The sequence below is a fragment of the Bombina bombina genome, chromosome 6, assembly GCF_027579735.1.
Source record: "Bombina bombina isolate aBomBom1 chromosome 6, aBomBom1.pri, whole genome shotgun sequence".
Lineage (NCBI taxonomy): Eukaryota > Metazoa > Chordata > Amphibia > Anura > Bombinatoridae > Bombina > Bombina bombina.
In genome coordinates this window covers 411,079,072-411,100,312 of record NC_069504.1, presented here as the reverse complement: position 1 = coordinate 411,100,312, position 21,241 = coordinate 411,079,072, and the positions used below count along the sequence as shown (strand labels likewise).

The 21,241-nt window shown below is 37.6% G+C and overlaps 1 protein-coding gene across 2 annotated transcripts in view; it reads right to left on the bottom strand.

Annotated features, from left to right (window-relative positions):
• PPP2R2B (protein phosphatase 2 regulatory subunit Bbeta) overlaps positions 1-21,241 on the bottom strand; it is a 641,033-nt gene that overhangs the window by 269,706 nt on the left and 350,086 nt on the right. Inside the window, exon 1 of one of the 2 annotated variants that reach the window (XM_053717148.1) lies at positions 7,483-8,637. The exons of the other annotated variant lie outside the window; for it this stretch is intronic. Coding sequence (XP_053573123.1) covers positions 7,483-7,552 — 70 coding nt within the window. The 5' untranslated portion in view covers positions 7,553-8,637. Of the gene's footprint in view, positions 1-7,482; positions 8,638-21,241 lie in introns of those variants that run through there. 2 annotated transcript variants of the gene reach the window in all.

Here is a 21,241-nt window from a genome sequence, read left to right as displayed (position 1 = left end):
ATATATATATATATATATATATATATATATTTACCTTATTGCTCCATTATATGTAATGCTATAGTACAGTGTTTCCCCAACCGCTGTCCTCAAGTACCCCGCCCCCGACAGTCCTGGTTTTCATTATAGCTGAACTAGAGCACAGGTGAAATAATCAGCTGATGGATAAGAGCAGGTTGGTTAATGATCAGCTGATTATTTCACCTGTGCACTGGTTCAGCTATAATGAATACCAGGCCTGTTGGGGGTACTTGAGGATCGCGGTTGGGAAACACTGCTATAGTACATGATGATGGGTGACACCTTCATATGAGAGTTGTGGCATCCCAGGGTGTTCTTGCAGCCTTGAGGAAAATGACTAAGGCTCCACACTGACAAATTTGAACCACTCAATATAGAAAATTAATTGGTTGGCTTTGAGCAAATGACAAACAAACTACAATTACAGCAAATTGAAAGTGAAAAATCAAACAATATGCAATATATAGAAGACAATGCATCAAATAAGAAATGGAAGTCACAATTTACTTTATGGGATGTATTTAAAAAAAGACATGATACAGTTTGCTTGATTTTCACTCTCTGATAATAGTGTAGATAAATGATATTTTTATGCCATAGTGTTTGGTCCACCGATTTCTTAATCCACAAAACCTCTACAATAAAAGCATTTTTGTTACATTTGTTCATATCAGTGAGTTTTGTGAAATCCATCATTTTCTAAAACTAGTGCAAATCATGCTGTAGATTCAAGATCCATGGAGCAGAACATCAATGTCCCATTGGCATGTTTCCAAGTAATCTTGTTTGAACTCTGATAGGTTTGTTCACTGAAGTCTAAAATGCCAATGCTTCATTATTGATTACCAATGACCATTCATTAGCATTAAAAGCTTAAGGAATATTGTACCTTCTACTTAGGCAACAAAGTGACCTACTATTAATCATCCCTTTAATTCTAGTCTCCGTTTAGTTTATATGTAGATGTAGTAAAGAATAACTTGGGGTTATTTGCAGTGTCAGGGCCAAATTCCGTTTTCTATCAGGTGAAGCTAGCAAAATGAGCTTCTTCTCTCTGTAGGATAACTACATATATACTGTATATATGGATAACTACATATATACTGTATATATGGATAACTACATATATACTGTATATATGGATAACTACATATATACTGTATATATGGATAACTACATATATACTGTATATATGGATAACTACATATATACTGTATATATAAGACATTGTGTTAGAAATTCAAAAACAATATGTATTTTTTATAAAGTTAATAATGATTTTATGGCTGTATGCTCTTTTATAAAGAAGAAAATTTATTTTTAAAGAAGTAAAAGGAAAAAAAATCACAGGGAAATGCTTTTGACATTTTAAATGTGTGTGTTGTCACAGCTTTAGGCAGAGCTGCCTGTTTTTGAGGTCAGGTGGTGTTTAACCAACAAAAAAGTGCCACTCAAAGCCAATATTCACCCCATGAGGAGTTTTTGGTGACCCCTATGGTTAAATAACTATTGATCATTAACATAAGCATTCAATTATATCTGGTGGTGTTGGCAATCACCTGTTCATTTCTTATTTTAAAGGTAAAGGGACACTAAATAAGTTTCATGCACCTCCCTCTAATCATGGGTGCTGCCAACTTGGGTTACATTGCGGGTATCTAAAGGAGAGTTGCTGCGCATGTGCAAATACGTAAGCACTGGAATGTAGTGAAAGTAAGATGTCAATATGGTGCCACCCATGGCTAGAGTGTTTCAACTCATTTATATCCTTAAACGGACGTTAAACAAAAAGCTGCTGTATTTGTAGACAGTTTTAGTAGTGATTTACTTGTGATCGTTTTTTAATATTGTGTGTTTGGGCCATTGAGAACAATTAATCTAATGCAGTTTGTCAATACATGATATCTTTGGTTGTTAGGCTTAAAGGGACATTACAGCCAAAACTGAAATGGGAATCAGACAATTTTAATTTGAAACCGAACATGAAGAACAATTCTCCCGCAACAAAAAGGACATTTTGAAGAATATTTGCTTAGATACAACAATAAATAATGGTACTTTTAAGTCTATTTAAGGCAAGTTCTGTTATTTGAAATCTTAATTAAGATCTAAATTTTCCTTAAGTCATAAATAAATATGTGGGCAAGAAATGATGTTAGCATCCTTCATGTATCGGATTTAGTCTAAAAATATAAGATATTTGTACAAGAGACTTGAGCTTGGAAAGCAAGGATAACACATGAATAATAAGGAGTGGCGTTTACTTTTGTGACACATCACAACCTCTTATCCACCTTGTCACCATAAATGTTAATACACAAGATAGTTCTTGTATAGTAAAGAATATATTAAAATTAAAAATGTATAGGTGGTATTGGCTAAGAAATGCCTGTGATATATCACCATTCATCTGAAGGAAACAAATATTTTTTAAATCAGAAATGCAATCAATGCATAAAAAATAATTGTGTTTTCATCGTTCTTCACTTAGCTTGGTGGGACTATACAACACATTGTTTGAAAGCTCATTCATTGTGTGTCTCAGAAATAGAACAATTCTCAAATGAAGAGACATTCCATGCTGAACATGTTTGATCTAAGTTTAGAACAGGCTGTGGTCCCTCAGGTGCTATCACTATAAGTCAGAACATGTTACAGTGGTTGCAGGCATGCTCCGTTCTCAGTGGGGAGCATTAAACAAATAGCAAACCAAGAATAATCATCCAGGCATTGCCATGAGCTGACTGCGTAACACTTATTTTATGCCGGTCTATAAATAAGATTTAACCAGCCCAGGGACCGGGCCACAATGCATCAGCAGTGTTTTTTATTACCCCACTTACCCATACAATATAGCACCTTTTCCACTTCTGATATGTACAAAAAGGACAAAGTGGCAGACAAGAGGAAGCACATTGTATTGTATATCTTTATGGCTCTGTGTGTATATGTAGATTTTACTTGCCAAGGTCCATATATTTACTTGAGGGAGGTCCAGATATTTATTATAAACTTGGGTTCCTGTCATTATGCTTAATACTCCTAGGATTGGGGAGTGTGTGTATCCCGTATGGGTGTGACCACTCACTGGATCTAATCTCAGGAATTATTTTAATGTGACGTTTCTGAGTTACACTAAATTTGCTTGGTCTATAGGAGTGTGTAATACAGCAAAATTACACCTTACAGGAGGTCCCATCCCCTCACAGAACAAATCAAAACAAGCCCAACTTGTAGTCATAGCAACCAGTTCAGACAGCAGTACCATAAACACAACTCTTGTGACAAATCATTTAGTGATCAAAACATACTCCACTTCCAAATGGTATCAATCATCGGTTATACGTAATAAATGTTTAACAAATAACTAATACAATTATGTAGAACATATAGATAAAAAGGAGTAGGACATGTAGATAGAAATGATGCAGGCTACCACTATTAGAAACTGTAAAAAGAATTATAATTACCAACTAAGGACTCAGGTTATTCATAGTCTGTAGATGAAAGCATTTAACCAAACTTTTCACTCTAATCTAATAGCAAAAGGGTATAGCATTACCTCTAATTTGCAAGACTCTTAACTCTATTGTACCACTTCCGAGTTTGCAAGTCTGGTAAGCAGAAGGGGGAAGGGAGGAAAAAATCATGTCCCAGCTGTCAGTCAGCCTGCTTGTTTGATTACATACACTGTATAACAATGTAACATTCTATGCTGCTGCAGATAAAGGGAACATTACAAGTAACTCATATGCAGCTAAATCAGACTTTGACTAACTATGCACTCCTACTATAGTACAAAGTATTGAGTTACACCTATTAAAAACAAAAAAAACAAAAATAGAGTAAAGTGTATTACATGCCACACCACTTGGAGACTATGCACTTATATTACTGTAAATTATAAAGAACGTATTTTTCATTTTTACAGTTCTGTAATTCAACACTTTAATACTCTGACAGTGCACAATTGATATAGAATTAAGTATACCAGGGGACACAATATTTGGAGTCAGTCTGTGTTTCCACCAGTCTGTGCCCTCAGGAACCTAAAATGCATATATATATATATATATATATATATAGGAACCTAAAATGCATATATATATATATATATATATATATATATATATATATATATTTTATTTTTATTTTTATTTTTTTTTAAACTTGTAAACAAAAAGGTACACTCTGTTTTTCATTTTACTATATTTACTTTAAATTTAAACCACACCCTGGTAAATAACTGGTGTATATGTAACAAACATATATAGAAGGAACGAAAAAGAATGAAGTAGGCATGGGTAAACACAATACAATGCAAAACACTAAACTATATGATTTCCATAGCAAATTAATGACTGGACATAAAAAAAACCATACAAAGAAAATAGGGCACAAACTTTGAAAAGTAATTTACTGTAATATGAGGAAGATTTGTAAGCACATCTAAATCCTGCTGAAGACTCAGTTCAAGAAGGTGATAACTGATCAAGACAGGAAATTAACCCATGGTATCTCCTGTGACATTAAACAAAAATAATGCAATATATTCTTTTCTTGGGGTTGTAGAACGTTACTGGAGTGTGTCTGCTTCCTAAGGCAAAATAACACTTATTAATGATAGAAGGGCATGTTTATTAAAGACCTTGGGGCATTTTATTTCAAATAAATGTTTAAAATGGTGTTCAAACCAAATTAAAACTGTGCACCCCCATACAGGAACATGGCTTTGGTTTTTAAAGTCCTGAATTCAGAAAGCTTCAGTGCAGGGGATTATCATAAAGCAATAATGGGTTTCTGGAAGTAATTTTTTTAATATAAAAATAAATCGAATAAGTAAAAAGATGCTGCTACCATATGCTACCACACCCTAAAAAAGGGCTAATGCAATGCAAAACACGATGCTGGTATAAGATTGTATTATCTGGGGTGAAGGTTAATGAATGGGACAATTTCAGCTGATGTCTTTATTGCAATAATGCAATGTTATTAAGGGTTTAGCTTATTAGCATTCACTCAAGCTTCTCATGTGAATGTCTTTGGGTGCATTTGAGAGCTGCAATTTTTAATATCCTTTGTCAACAGGATTTGATGGCTAAAGGAACTAGTAATTATCAAACTATTTGCCTTTTTGCCTCTTTTGTAGGCAAGCAGCACTTATTTTACAGCTATCCCCTTTTTAGCACTCTGGACTTTTTGGAATAGGCAGCTAATACTTTATTAAGGATTTATTATTCTAACACAAAACAGCTATTTCTTTACACTTAAAGGGATAGTAAACCCCAACATTTTCTTTTATGATTCAGATAGAACATACACTTTTAAACAACTTTCCATTTTAATTCTATTATCAAATTTTCTACATTCTCTTGTTTTCCATTGCTAAAGGGACAGCATTGCACTACTGATAGGAAGCTGAAAATATCTATTTAGCCAATCACAAGAGACAAATGTGTGCAGGCACAAATTAGCAGCAGCTCCCACTAGTGTATGATTATGTGCGTATTCATTTTTTAACAAGGGATACTAAGAGAACGCAGCACATTTGAAAATAGAAGTGAATTTAAAATGACATGTTTTATCTGAATCATGCAAGTTTAATTTACTGACTTAATCTATTTGAAAGTTAAAGGGATAGGAAAGTCAACAGTCTTTATAACTCAGAAATTAAGATCTTAAAAGAGACACTAAACCCAAAATTTTTATTTCATGATTCAGATATAGCATGCAATTTTAAGCAACTTTCTAATGTACTCCTATTATCAATTTTTCTTTGTTCTCTTGCTATCTTTATTTAAAAAGCAGGAATGTGATGCATAGGAGCCGGCCCTTTTTTAGTTGAGAACCTGGGTTATGCTTGCTTATTGGTGGGTAAATGTAAGCCTCCAGAAGGCAAGCACTATCCATGGTGCTGAACCTAAAATGGGCTGGCTGCTAAGATTTACATTCCTGCTTTTAAAATAAAGATAGCAAGAGAACGAAGAAAAATTGATAATAGGAGTAAATTAAAAAGTTGCTTAAAATTCCATGCTTTATCTAAATAATGAAGAACAAATGTGTGTTCAGTGTCCCATATTAACATACCAGTCCCTAGGCAAGATATCAAGCTGGGCCCTATGTTACACCCATAAAACAAAACATATCCCTTAAACTAAAAGGGTCAATAGTTTGTAAAGTTGACTATTTGTATCTTAGATATAACCAAAGAAGAAAGGCTCCAGATTTTATTTTTTAAATGGCTCACCATGTTTATACTGGAACCTAGATTTCCTTGTGGTGAATATGACTCTGTAGCTCCTCCAGGTAGGTTCTATCTGGGCCTGCTAACTGTCACAGGGCCAACTATAAACTTTCCCAACATACATCAATCACAAAACTCATTGTATATATGACATTTTACATTAGAAAACAAACAAAAAAAAAAAAACAAAGCATATTTGACGTGTTACTCGCCTGCAATATACATCATGGTAATATCTAACCCCTTCATTGCACAATTTACAACCCTTTTCCAGTCAAATAAAGTAGATTAACTTCTTATAAAATGAAGAATTTCTGTATTCTAAATGTATACTGGATCCATTCCATCTCCCCCACCCCTTACTGATGCCTTGTTTCAAAGTAATGCTATTAGGTTGCTGACAGAGGTTAATAAATTAAATGCATTGGGTCATCTTAAATCGTTCACTGCCCCAGCATTTAATCCTCTAACACAAATGGCAAATTAATAGCATGTAAATACTTAAAACATAGGTTATGTAGGATGGTTGTCTTTAACGCTTTTGACAAAAAGGCAATAATGTGCTATACTGTTGTCATTAAAAAATTAAAAAATACATCTTACATATACTATGATATTATTGCTTTATGCATCACTTCAAAACGTATAGTATAGCAAAGCCAGAACAGCAGTGGGAGTAACCTGAACTCTACAATGGTGTTGTGGAAATATATATACACTGTATAAAGCAGAATGGTTAGCTCTTTTTATTATATTTTACACTAATGTTTTTGTGCTGTAGATTAAAAACGTTATTACAACTAGATCCTATAAGACAGGAAATAGAAGTTACAAGGTATTGGTGTAAATATACAATTTATTTGAAATGCTGTCACCCTTCCCCAATGACAGCAGGGAGAATGTACAATAGAGTTCTATATCAGTTTGGAAATAAAGATTTTAGATTTCATCTAGTGTCTAGGCAATTAATGGCTGAATTATTTGTTAGGACCTATAAGATCAGTAAAGGTGGCATATAAGAATGATAAATAGCATTAAAATGTTCTCTAGTAACATATTTTGCTATAAGCTAATGAGGATGCTCATTATTAACCATGTAATGACCCCTGTGCAGCAGCCTTCTAACTGCACTGGTTGCCACGGCAATCTCCCAACAGGAACCATCTCCTCCCCCGGCCTGCACAGTGCACAGGAATGCACACCAGCATCACACCTACCTTCTGTTGCATAGCTGTGATCACGTAGAAAACTGTTGTTAATTTTACGGGTATCAATGTCCTCCTCCATTTAAAGCACGGTTACTTTTCTGCCACTTATAAGAAATTATACAAGTATCCATGTTCCCTATGGCAAGCCTCAGCAAATGAGTAGAGGGTGGCACCCTGAGAAATACATGGCAATGACTGGGTTACAAATATTAAAAAAAATATATATGAAAAATAGTAAAGAAGCACTGAGATGGAGGCAAATGGAGCCGTCTACCACATGCTGATCCTGCCACAGGCCCAACAGGTCACCGCACCCACTACTGCTGATTTAAGTGCTGGCAGCTCCTTCAATACTTAAAAATGCTGCAGTAGTGACAGCTGTCAGGCTTCACTTGCTCTTTGGTATCCAAGGGATTGAGAATGGTGATGGTGTTGCAGAGCTTGTGCAGGGTATCTGTGCCGATGTTGCAAAGGATGCTCTATGCAGGGGGTGGCTGCTGATAATAAAGTCTCTGCTGGCTCTGGCGGTTGCTAACAGCTCAGCTTGTGCTAGACTGGGCTGATCCTGCTGGGGGTGGTGCTGCTGCAGGACTATACTGGAAGCTGGATTTAGTTCAGTCGCTGTGTTTGCAGTTTTTCCAGGATCTGCAATTCTCTCCCTCCTTGCCTGGTCCTTTGGTTTTTGTGGAAGAGATTAGTTAGCTGTTCCAATTGTCCAATGCACCCTGGTATTGCCTGGCTTATTTTGGTCTGGACTACTAGAATCTCCTGAAACCAGTTTGATAAGTTAGCTGTTATGTAGCAGTGACTGTTGCATCAAATAACAATTCATTTATAGCTAGTGATTTGATATTGTGTACATGAGATGTTTAAATGTTATTTTCCTTATTATACCCAGATGATGCTCTTCCTGCCCCTGCTGATGTCCACCTTGCTGTGGCAGAGGAGTAATCCAGCCCTTTGGTGCTGATCTTGATTCAGATCCTGCCCCCACTGCCTCTAGCTGTTGCTGCTGCCTGGATACTGAAAGATGCTGCATTTGGTGCAGGCTCCTCCTCTACAGCTTGTCTGTGTGTAACTGCGTCAGCCCTTCTCTCCCACACTCTCCCAGGACTGCTGCAGTGTGGGGGCTGAGAGATCCAGCAGAACCCTTAATAACCCAGGTTTATCAGCATCAGCAGCATGACAGATCTCTTATCTCTTTCCATTAGAATCATTAACCAAAATTATTAGACATTTTCATTAAAACAAATATATTATTAAATCTACCAGATAAAATATACTTTTTTCCCCCTACATCACTGCAGTATGTTCTGTTGAAATGGGTATAGCTAGCACTGTGCTATTTATAACCTATGATTTGCAACAGAGGCATGAGGGCCCCCCCCCCCCCCAATAAAACTCAGCAGAACATCATATTATTAACCCCTGAGCTTCCAGAGACAGATTCATGTGTTGCAGTTATTTGGCATATGATTACTTGGACAAAAAACTCCTAATACATTTTTGTAAGCATATGTCAATCAGCAATGAGTCTTACATAATATTTAATAGTTTAATCCATGATTCTCAATCAAAGTTATGTGACACGCTGGAACAAGACACAAAATCAGCGCTGGGGTTAAAAGAACACATATATAAAAAAACAAAATCAGTTTTACTTTCAGCAAATCTTAAGAGATTTCTAATACACACTGTGTAACACTGCTCAAGGTTTTAATTTCATATATCATTCTCTCATGGGAGTTTTTAAAGGTGCCACATGAAAATGTCATAAATAAAACATAGGGATGTCACAAGAATTTAAAAAAGTAGCCAAGGATGTTCCAAAGGTACAAAAGGTTAAAAACCAGTGATATGAAGCATAGAACGCTTCAGCTGAATGCAGCAGTGTTCTGCTCAGCTCTCTCACTGACAAGTATCTGTTTTTTGTGTCAGGGAGTTTTATTGCAGCTTCCCCTAGATGCAGGTCAATTACAAGCTACCTGATTTTTTTTTTGACCACTTAATGGGGCACAAGTGAAATTTTTTTTTCAGGATTCAGATACAGTATACAGTTTTAAACAACTTTACAATTTCATTCTCTTAGTATCCTTTGTTGAAGGAGCAGCAATGCATTACTGGGAGGTAGCTGAACACAGGTGAGCCAATGACACGGAGGTCTATATGTGCAGCCACCAATCAGCAACTAGCTTCCAGTAGTACATTGCTGCTCCCGAGGCTACCTAAATATGCCTTTTCAACATTAAATACCAAAAGAACAGAGCATATTAGATAATATAAAGTAATTAGAAAGTATTTTTTTAAAACTGCACAATTTATCTAAATTATAGAAGTTTAATTTTGCTTATACTGTCCCTTTTAATGTACAGCCACTATTGCCAACTCATAACTGCGTACAGGACATTAAACTAATTTTTCAGTATTTTCTCATTATCCAGGATGGTTGCAAAAACAGATCCCTTGAGTCAGAAAGCACATGCTCTAGGGACAGCCACTATAAGACACTAGGCGATTGGCAACGTAGAGAAACCTACTATGATTTATGAGATAGTTTCTCTCCCGGATAACTCAGTTGCATATTTAAACTATAAATATAGTAAATGCCCCCAAAAATGCCATCATATACATAATTAGTATGTGATGATCTGAAAAAGATCCCAAGTTGTGGTGTCATTTTTTGCAGCAACATAGCAGCTGCCATGTAAAAGTCTATGCACAGTGACATGCCCACAGAGGGTTAGATTGCAAGTGGCGTGCTGTTGCAGGTGAACGTTATACGGCGCGATTACATATGCGGCGTCGCCCGCAAAAGCCGGCATCACCAATTTTTAGTTACATATTGCTATAACATATACGGCGCCGCATATAAAAGTGGAGCGTATTTTTCACCTGTCGCCTGCTAATATTACTCCTATAAACTAACAGAACTGCATCGCAAGTCGGAATCACATATTTAGTGCAAGGACTAATCCGCCATCCCCCACATCGCAATCTACCTATTAACACCTAATCCTCCAACCCCCACATCATAAAGTATCTCATTAACATATTAACCCCTAATCTGCCAACCCCCTACATCGCAATAAACCTAATTAAGCTATTAACTCCTAAACCGCCAACCCCCCACAACACAAATAACTAACGGCTAGATTACGAGTCTTGCGTTAGCCTTAAAAAGCAGCGTTGAGGGGTCCCAAAGATGCGTTTTAACGGCTGCTGGTATTACGAGTCAGGCAGGAGAGGGTCTACCGCTCACTTTTTTTCTGCGATTTTAGGTTACCGCAAATCCCTTTACGTCAATTGCGTATCCTATCTTTTTAATGGGATTTTCCTAACGCCGGTATTAGATCGCCTAAAAAAGTGAGACCCTCTCCTGACAAGACTCCTACCGCATTTAAAAGTCAGTAGTTAAGAGTTTTATGGGCTAACGCCATAACATAAAACTCTTAACTAAAGTGCTAAAAGTACACTAACACCCATAAACTACCTATTAACCCCTAAACCGAGGCCCGCCCACATCGGAAACACTTAACTAAAATGTTTAACCCCTAATCTGCCGACTGGACATCGCCGCAACTTTAATAACTATATTAACCCCTAAACCGCTGCACTCCCGCCTTGCAAACACTAGTTAAATTTTATTAACCCCTAATCTGCCGTCCCTAACATCGCCGACACCTACCAATAGTATTGACCTTGCATTCTATTGGCTGATTGGAACAGCCAATAGAATGCGAGCTCAATCCTATTGGCTGATTGGATCAGCCAATTGGATTGAACTTCAATCCTATTGGCTGATTGCATCAGCCAATAGGATTTTTACTACCTTAATTCCGATTGGCTGATGGGATTCTATCAGCCAATTGGAATTCAAGGGACGCCATCTTGAATGACGTCACTTAAAGGACAAGTCCTTTAATTTAGTATAGGGTAGGGAATTTTATTATTTTGGGGGGCTTTTTTATTTTATTAACCCCTAATCTGCCGACCCCAACGTCGCCGCTACTATATTAAATTTATTAACTCCTAAATCTAAATCTAACCCTAACCGCCCCTAACTTAAATATAATTTAAATAAAACGAAATTAAATTACTACAATTAAATAAATTATTCCTATTTAAAACTAAATACTTACATATAAAATAAACCCTAAGGTAGCTACAATATAACTAATAGTTACATTGTAGCTATCTTAGGATTTATATTTATTTTACAGGCAACTTTGTATTTATTTTAACTAGGTACAATAGTTATTAAATAGTTATTAACTATTTAATAACTTCCTAGTTAAAATAAATACAAACATACCTGTAAAATAAACCCTAACCTAAGTTACAATTACACCTAACACTACACTATAATTAAACTAATTACCTAAACTATCTACAATTAATTACAATTAAATTAAATAAACTAAATTACGGAACCCCCCCCCCCACTAAATTACAGAAAATAAAAAAAGAATTACAAGAATTTTAAACTAATTACACCTAATCTAATCCCCCTAAAAAAATAAAAAAGCCCCCCAAAATAATAAAATTCCCTACCCTATACTAAATTACAAATAGCCCTTAAAAGGGCCTTTTGTGGGGCATTGCCCCAAAGTAATCAGCTCTTTCACCTGTAAAAAAAAATACAATACCCCCCCAACATTAAAACCCACCACCCACACACCCAACCGTACTCTAAAACCCACCCAATCCCCTCTTAAAAAAACCTAAAATTACCCCCTTGAAGATCACCCTACCTTGAGACGTCTTCACCCAGCCGGGCACAAGTGGTCCTCCAGAGGGTCCGAAGTCTTCATCCTATCCGGCCAGAAGAGGACCTCCAGACCGGCAGAAGGCTTCATCCAGGCGGCATCTTCTATCTTCATCCTTCCGGAGCGGAGCAGGTCCATCTTCAAGACATCTGACGCGGAGCATCCTCTTCATCCGACGGCCGACGACTGAATGACTGGTCCTTTAAGTGACGTCATCCAAGATGGCGTCCCTTCAATTCCGATTGGCTGATAGAATCCTATCAGCCAATCGGAATTAAAGTAGGAAAAATCCTATTGGCTGATTCAATCAGCCAATAGGATTGACCTTGCATTCTATTGGCTGATTGGAACAGCCAATAGAATGCAAGCTCAATCCTATTGGCTGATTGCATCAGCTAAAAGGATTTTTACTACCTTAATCTCGATTGGCTGATAGGATTCTATCAGCCAATTGGAATTCAAGGGACGCCACCTTGAATGACGTCACTTAAAGGACCAGTCCTATAATTTAGTATAGGGTAGGGAATTTTATTATTTTGGGGGACTTTTTTATTTTATTAGCGGGATTAGATTAGGTGTAATTAGTTTAAAATTCTTGTAATTCTTTTTTTATTTTCTGTAATTTAGTGTTTGTTTTTTTTGTAATTTAGTTTATTTAATTTAATTGTAATTAATTGTAGGTAGTTTAGGTAATTAGTTTAATTATAGTGTAGTGTTAGGTGTAATTGTAACTTAGGTTAGGTTCTATTTTACAGGTACTATTGTATTTATTTTAACTAGGAAGTTATTAAATAGTTAACTATTTAATAACTATTATACCTAGTTAAAATAAATACAAACTTGCCTGTAAAATAAAAAAATCCTAAAATAGCTACAATGTAACTATTAGTTATATTGTAGCTATTTTAGGGATTATTTTATAGGTAAGTATTTAGTTTTAAATAGGATTAATTTATTTAATTGTAGTGAATGTATTTAAATTATATTTAAGTTAGGGGGTGTTAGGGTTAGACAGGTTTAGGGGTTAATAAATTTATTATAGTGGTTGCGGTGGCAGATCAGGGGTTAATAAATTTAATATAGTTGTGGCGACATTGGGGGGGCAGATTAGGGGATAACTATAATGTAGGTGTCGGCGATGTTGGGGGCAGTAGATTAGGGGTTCATAATTATAATGTAGGTGGTGGCGGTGTCCGGAGCGGCAGATTAGGGGTTAATAATATAATGTAGGTGTCAACGATAGCGGGGGCAGCAGATTAGGGGTTAATAAGTGTAAGATTAGGGGTGTTAGACTCAGGGTTCATGTTAGGGTGTTGGGTATAGACATAAAATTCATTTCCCCATAGGAAACAATGGGGCTGTATTAGGAGCTGAACGCTACTTTTTTGCAGGTGTTAGATTTTTTTTCAGCCAGCTCAGCCCCATTGTTTCCTATGGGGAAATCCTGCATGAGCACGATTTGTCAGCTTACCGCTACCGTAAGCAACGCTGGTATTACAGTGAGATGTGGAGCTAAATTTTGCTCAACGCTCACTTTTCTGAGGCTAACGAAGGCTTGAAGAAAACTTTTAATACCAGCATTGTCTTAAGTGAGCGGTAAGAAAAAAAGGCTTGTTAGCCCCGCACAGCCTTACCGACAAAAACTCGTAATCTAGGTGTAATTTAATTACCAACACCCTAACCTAACATCCCCTAAATTAGCCAATAGGATGAGAGCTACTGAAATCCTATTGACAAGATAGAGAAAAAGAGAGGCGCCAGACCCATAAAGCAGTAACGTTCGGATGTGGAGACAAATCACATACAAGAAACCCCCCCTTCCAGAGTGGGTACTCACAATTGTGGCGGCACTTAGAGCGTGCCCTTCACTGCGAGTCGGGACCGTTGTGAGTCGCCCGACAGACACCCCCAGGCAGATGACGTCACTGGTGGAGCTCCAATCGGCTGTAGGCTGTATCGATCTATGGGATTTCTTTCAGCTCAGCTGGAGTACTCGGCGCTCAATCTCACCATGGGAGTGTATAAACGATATCCTTAGTGACGGTCAGCAAACAGGTATTCAAAGACACAGGAGCACAAAGGTGGAAGTAAAATCTTGGTTTATTAAGATAAAACAAACAGCAACGCGTTTCCCGGCTACAATGCCGCTTCATCAGGCTGTATAATATCATACCATTACTCTCCTTAAATACCTTATGTGCACCTGTCTGGGGGCGGTCATACAACCATTACCTGCCTCCCTATCTGAATGTTAACTCTTAACTATCCGGCCTTTAATCAAATAAATCTAAAACTAGAGTAAAACAAATATATATATTATTCTTCTTTTTACACTTTAACATATATGTAAATTGAATATATAAAAAATACATAGTTCTCAGAAAATTTGCTAATACAAAATGTTATGCTAAACAAGATTTGTTAAGCATTTCTCAGAATAATTCACATGTATACAGACTCTCTTCGTACTTTACCATATATATAAAAAACTTTGTGAAAAATACAAATATAGTATATATAATAAAATGATATAAAATAAAATAAACAATGGTAAGAGTCAAAAAAACAAAACTTGCTACAATTTAAAATCAAAATCACCATAGTGGTGGATAATACAATAATACAATGATTGACTTAAGTGGTGGATAATACAATGATTAAGTCAATCATTGTATTATCCACCACTATGGTGATTTTGATTTTAAATTGTAGCAAGTTTTGTTTTTTTGACTCTTACCATTGTTTATTTTATTTTATATCATTTTATTATATATACTATATTTGTATTTTTCACAAAGTTTTTTATATATATGGTAAAGTACGAAGAGAGTTTGTATACATGTGAATTATTCTGAGAAATGCTTAACAAATCTTGTTTAGCATAACATTTTGTATTAGCAAATTTTCTGAGAACTATGTATTTTTTATATATTCAATTTACATATATGTTAAAGTGTAAAAAGAAGAATAATATATATATTTGTTTTACTCTAGTTTTAGATTTATTTGATTAAAGGCCGGATAGTTAAGAGTTAACATTCAGATAGGGAGGCAGGTAATGGTTGTATGACCGCCCCCAGACAGGTGCACATAAGGTATTTAAGGAGAGTAATGGTATGATATTATACAGCCTGATGAAGCGGCATTGTAGCCGGGAAACGCGTTGCTGTTTGTTTTATCTTAATAAACCAAGATTTTACTTCCACCTTTGTGCTCCTGTGTCTTTGAATACCTGTTTGCTGACCGTCACTAAGGATATCGTTTATACACTCCCATGGTGAGATTGAGCGCCGAGTACTCCAGCTGAGCTGAAAGAAATCCCATAGATCGATACAGCCTACAGCCGATTGGAGCTCCACCAGTGACGTCATCTGCCTGGGGGTGTCTGTCGGGCGACTCACAATGGTCCCGACTCGCAGTGAAGGGCACGCTCTAAGTGCCGCCACAATTGTGAGTACCCACTCTGGAAGGGGGGGTTTCTTGTATGTGATTTGTCTCCACATCCGAACGTTACTGCTTTATGGGTCTGGCGCCTCTCTTTTTCTCTATCTTGTCTTCACTTTTAGGATTCCTTTGGGAGTTCGTTTGGAGAGTGCAGCCTTTACACCAAGCCCACCGGAACGGAATCATCATCTAGCAGCGCACCTCATGAGGATAGTTGGATTATCCGCACCTAATGAAATCCTATTGGCTGTTCAAATCAGCCTATAGGATTTCAGTAGCTCTCATCCTATTGGCTGGTTTGAAAATGTCAGCCAATAGGAATGCAAGGTACCCCATTTTTAAATGGGTACCTTGCATTCAATCCTGTGTGCGGTGGTGATCGTACGAAGAGGATCTCCACGCTTAATGGCTCAGAGGTCGCCGGTCTTGTTCCGCAGTCACCTCCACGCCACGTTGTGTCGCCTTGGTCCTGGATGAAGCTAGAAGAGGTCCCCGCGCTGGAAGTAGATGTCACCACCTCCAAGAAGACGTCACCGCCTGGAAGACTTCAGGAACAGAGTACCTAAATTCGTTTTTTTTTTTGGGCTGTAAAAGAGCCGATTGCCCATACAAATGCCACTTTAGGGGAAATGGCTAGTTTAATTTTTTTAGTGTTTTTTTTTATTTTGGGGGGTTTGGTGGGTGGGGGGGCCTTAGTATTTTTTACATGTAAAAGAGCTGTTTAACTTAGGGCAATGCCCTACAAAAGGCCCTTTAAAAAGCTATTGGTAGTTTTGATTAGGTGGTGTTTTTATTTGGGGGGGGGGCTATTTTTATAGGGCTTAGGTTTCATTTTTTTATTTTTGATAATTTGGTTTATTTTTCTGTAATGTTAGACTTATTTTTTGTAAATTTTAGATTAATTTAATCTTATTTTTTTTTAAGTAAGGTTAGTTTTTTTATTTTAATTGTTTATTATTATTATTATTAAAGTATTTTTTATTTAATATAATTGGGGTTAATTTAGGGGGTTAGGTTAGGGGGCTTAGTAATTAAATTAGTTATTTGCATTGTGGGGGGTTGGTGGTTTAGGAGTTAATAGCTTAATTGGGTTTATTGCGATGTGGGGGGGTTAGCGGTTTAGGGGTTAATAGGTTAGATACTTTGTGATGTGGGGGTTGGCAGATTAGGGGTTAATACATTTATTAGGTAGATTTGCGATGTGGGTGAATGGCGGATTAGGGGTTAATAGTTTAATTGGGTATATTGCTTTGTGGGGGTTGGCAGTTTAGAGGTTAATACTTTTATTATACGTTACGATGTGAGGTGATTGCGGATACAGGGGTTTTGACGTGTCTTGTTTATTTTTGGGAGGCGGGTTAGACTTTTACAGGATATTTACATTTTTTTTCTTATGTATTTCTAAACTGCCGTAAATTTCGGGTGACGCGGGTTTCAGCAGTTACGCTGAATCTTGCGCCGCATATGTAATCTCGCCCATAGTCTTTTTCTGCACAATAAAAAGAACGCTCATGTTACAAGTTGAAAGTCAATGCAAGAGCGCAATAGCATTTCACGCTTGTCAGGTTAGCACGCGTAAAGGGTAGTGCATTAAATAAAAGTTGCACTAAACACAACATGATTACATTGAAAATTACAGTTAAACTCATATAAACACTGAAAAACTATCCATAGAGATATTTAAAAAGTTAGGTTTAAAAGCATTTGGTATATGACAAGGCGTTTGACTGCAAATAGATATGTAGATACACATACACACACACACGTTATATATAATAATATATAAATATATATATAATTTGTAGAGCACCAACAGATTCCGCAGCGCTAGTATATTAATATATATATATATATATATATATATATATATATATATATATGCATACATACATATATACACATACATGTGTGTTTTTCTGTATACTTACTGTACAAATTTAACATTCCAATGTTCTTCACATACAGGAAAATGCTATTTTTATTGTAAATCTCTCTCATTTGAACTAGATCTGCAAACCAAACCCTGTAAAGCCACCCCGGAGCAATTAGAATTGCTGAGGCTTGTTCCTGCTTGATTTTGCCTGTCACTCTGGATAACAGAATGTACAGAGGAAAGATGTAAACCAGGGAACCTCTTAGGCAGACATCCTCAAACTTGGCCCTCCAGAGGTTTTGGAACTACATTTCTCATGAGGCTCAGACAGCATATCAGCCTCTGGAGGGCCAAGTTTGAGGATGTCTGATCTAAGTCATTGATCAGACTCATCAGAGTGTCCCAAGACCTGGTAAAACACTATGGAAGATTGTTCTATCTACTGCAGACCCCAACATCTCACAATCTGGTTGAAAACTTACAGATTCAGAGACCACCCTCCTGGGTGAAGAGATGAGCATATTACAAAGTCTGTCTCCCACTTGTTCACACCCAGAATGTGGATAGCACAAATCCTGCAATGAAAAATTTCTGCCTAACTGATGATGCAGGACACTTCTCTCATAGCTAAGGAACTGCAAATTCCTCCAGGATGATTGATTTAAGCTACTGTTGTTACATTGTCTGACTGAAATAAAATAAGAGATTCCTGCTAGAGGTAGGGCCAACTCTGGAGAGCCCAGAATTTTATGGTCATTTTTACCTCCTGAAGAGATCATACTACTTGCATTCTCTGAGACCCACATACTGCACCCCAACCTAACAAGCTGGCATCTGTGGAAACCCCTACCCACACTGGCCACAGAAAAGAGCCCTCCTTAACTAAGTTATGGTTTGCAACCAAGTAAGAGACTATCTTGTTTTGTGATCCTACAAGACTTTCTGAGACAGGTTCTTAGAGGTCTCCATTCCACTGACCCAACATTTGCAATTGGAGGGACCAAAGATGCAATCTGGTAAATGGAATTGCATCTGAGGAAGCTACCATGACACCCACAACTTCCATGCATAGTGCAAAAGGAGGAAAAGAATAGAGTTGAAGGTGAGTGCAGGCCTGTTTTAACTGACAGATCAGTAAGGCTATAAACAGATGCATAGTCATTGAATTAATAATGTTCCCCAGAAAAGACACATGGGTCTGAGGAGTTAAGGAGCTCTTTGGAAGACCTTCAATTGCTTCCCGGTTTGAAAAGCCACCTATGTGTGGGTACAGCTCGACAAAAAGAGGATGCCTGAACCAAAAGATTATTCAAGTAAGGAACTACCAGGATTCCTTGAGCTCAAACCACAGACAACACAGCTCCATGCACCTTTGAAAACACTCTGTGTGCTGTAGCCAGACCGAATGGAAGGACCGCAAAATGATAAAGTTTCTCTAGGAAAGCAAATCTCAGGAACTTGACATGATCCCTGAAAATAGGGATGTGTAAATAAACATCTTAAATTTGTGGTAGACAACATAACTGCACTAAATGAATTAAAGTGTGTATTTTCTCCATCTTGAAAGTAGGAACTTTCAGAAATCTGTTTAAGATTTTAAGATCCAATACAAGCTGAAAGAAAATGTATGCTTACCTGATAAATTTATTTCTTTTTTGACATGATAAATCCAAGGATCATCTAATTACTAGTGGGAATATCACTCCTGCCCAGCAGGAGGCGGCAAAGAGCACCACAGCAAAGCTGTTAAATATCACCTCCCTTCCCTCCCACTCCAGTCATTTGACCAAAGTATAGGAGAGAAAGCAAGTAACAAAATGCAGAAGTGTCTAAAGTTTAAAATAAACCCACAACCTGTCATATAGCAGGGCGGGCCGTGGACTCATTGTGTCAAAAAATAAATAAATTTATCAGGTAAGCATAAATTTTCTTTTCTTTTTAATGACATGATAAGTCCTCGGATCATTTAATTACTAGTGGGAATCAATACCCAAGCTAGAGGACACAGATGATTAGGGAGGAATAAGACAGGGAACTTTAACGGAAGGCACCACTGCTTAAAGAACCTTTCTCCCAAAAGGGGCCTCAGCCGAGGCAAAAGTGTCAAATTTGTAGAACTTTGCAGAAGTGTCAAATTTTTAGAACTTTGCAAAAGTGTAAAGAGAGGACCAAGTTGCAGCCTTGCAAATCTGTTCCACAGAAGCTTCATTTTTGAATGCCCATGAGGTAGCAACAGCCCTCGTGGAATGAGCCGTAACTCTCTCTGGAGGCTGCTGTCCAGCAGTCTCATAAGCAAAACGTATGATACTCTTCAGCCAAAAAGAAAGAAGTAGCCATGGCTTTCTGTCCCTTACGTTTACCTGAAAAAAACACAAATAAAGCAGGCGACTGACGAAAATCCTTAGTCCCCTGCAAATAAAATTTTAGAGCACGTACCACGTCTAAATTGTGCAGAAGCCGTTCCTTCTGAGAAGGATTAGGACACAAGGAAGGAACAACAATCTCCTGATTAATGTTCCGGTTAGAAACCACTTTAGGAAGAAATCCCATCTTTGTACATAAAACTACCTTATCTGAATGGAAAATAAGATAAGGAGACTCATACTGCAACGTCGATAGCTCTGACACTCTACCAGCAGAAGAAATTGCAACAAGAAACAACACTTTCCAAGATAGCAACTTAATATCTAAGGAATGCATTCTGCTCAAATGGAGCCCCTTGAAGAACCCTAAGAACGAAATTTAGACTCCAGGGAGGAGTAACAGGTTATAACACAGGCCTGATCCTGACCAAGGCCTGACAAAAGGATTGTACGTTTGGTGCGTCCGCTAGACGCTTATGTAACAAAATAGACAAGGCAGATATTTGACCCTTTAGGGAACTTGCCGATAATCCTTTCTCCAAACCCTCTTGGAGAAAAGACAAAATTCTAGGAATCCTAACTCTACTCCAAGAGTAGCCCTTGGATTCACACCAATAAAGATCTTTACACCATATCTTGTAATAAATTTTCCTAGTTACAGGCTTACGAGCCTGAATCATGGTCTCTATGACCGATTCTGAAAAGCCCCGCTTGGATAAAATTAAGCGTTCAATCTCCAAGCAGTCAGCTTCAAAGAAACTAAATTTGTATGAAGGAAGGGCCCTTGAAGTAGAAGGTCCTTCCTCAACAGAAGCCTCCAGGGTGGCAGAGACAACCAGATCTGCATACCAAATCCTGCGAGGCCAAGCTGGTGCAATGAGGATCACCGAAGCCCTCTCCTGCTTGATTCGAGCAATGACCCGAGGAAGAAGAGCAAATGGAGGAAATAGATATGCTAGAATGAAGGTCCAAAGTGCCGCCATGGTGTCTATCAGTACCGCCTGAGGGTCCCTGGACCTTGACCTGTACCTAGGAAGCTTGGCATTCTGCCAAGATGCCATGAGATCCAGTTCCGGCTGACCCCATTTGAGGATCAGGCAGGAAAACACTTCCGGATGGAGTTCCCACTCCCCCTGATGAAAGGTCTGCCTGCTCAGGAAATCCACCTCCCAATTGTCCACACCTGGGAAGTGGATCGCCGACAGACAGCAAGAGTGGGTTTCCGCCCACTGAATTATCTTGGTTACCTCTGTCATTGCAAAGTAACTCCTTGTTCCTCCCTGATGATTGATGTAAGCCACTGAAGTTATGTTGTCCGACTG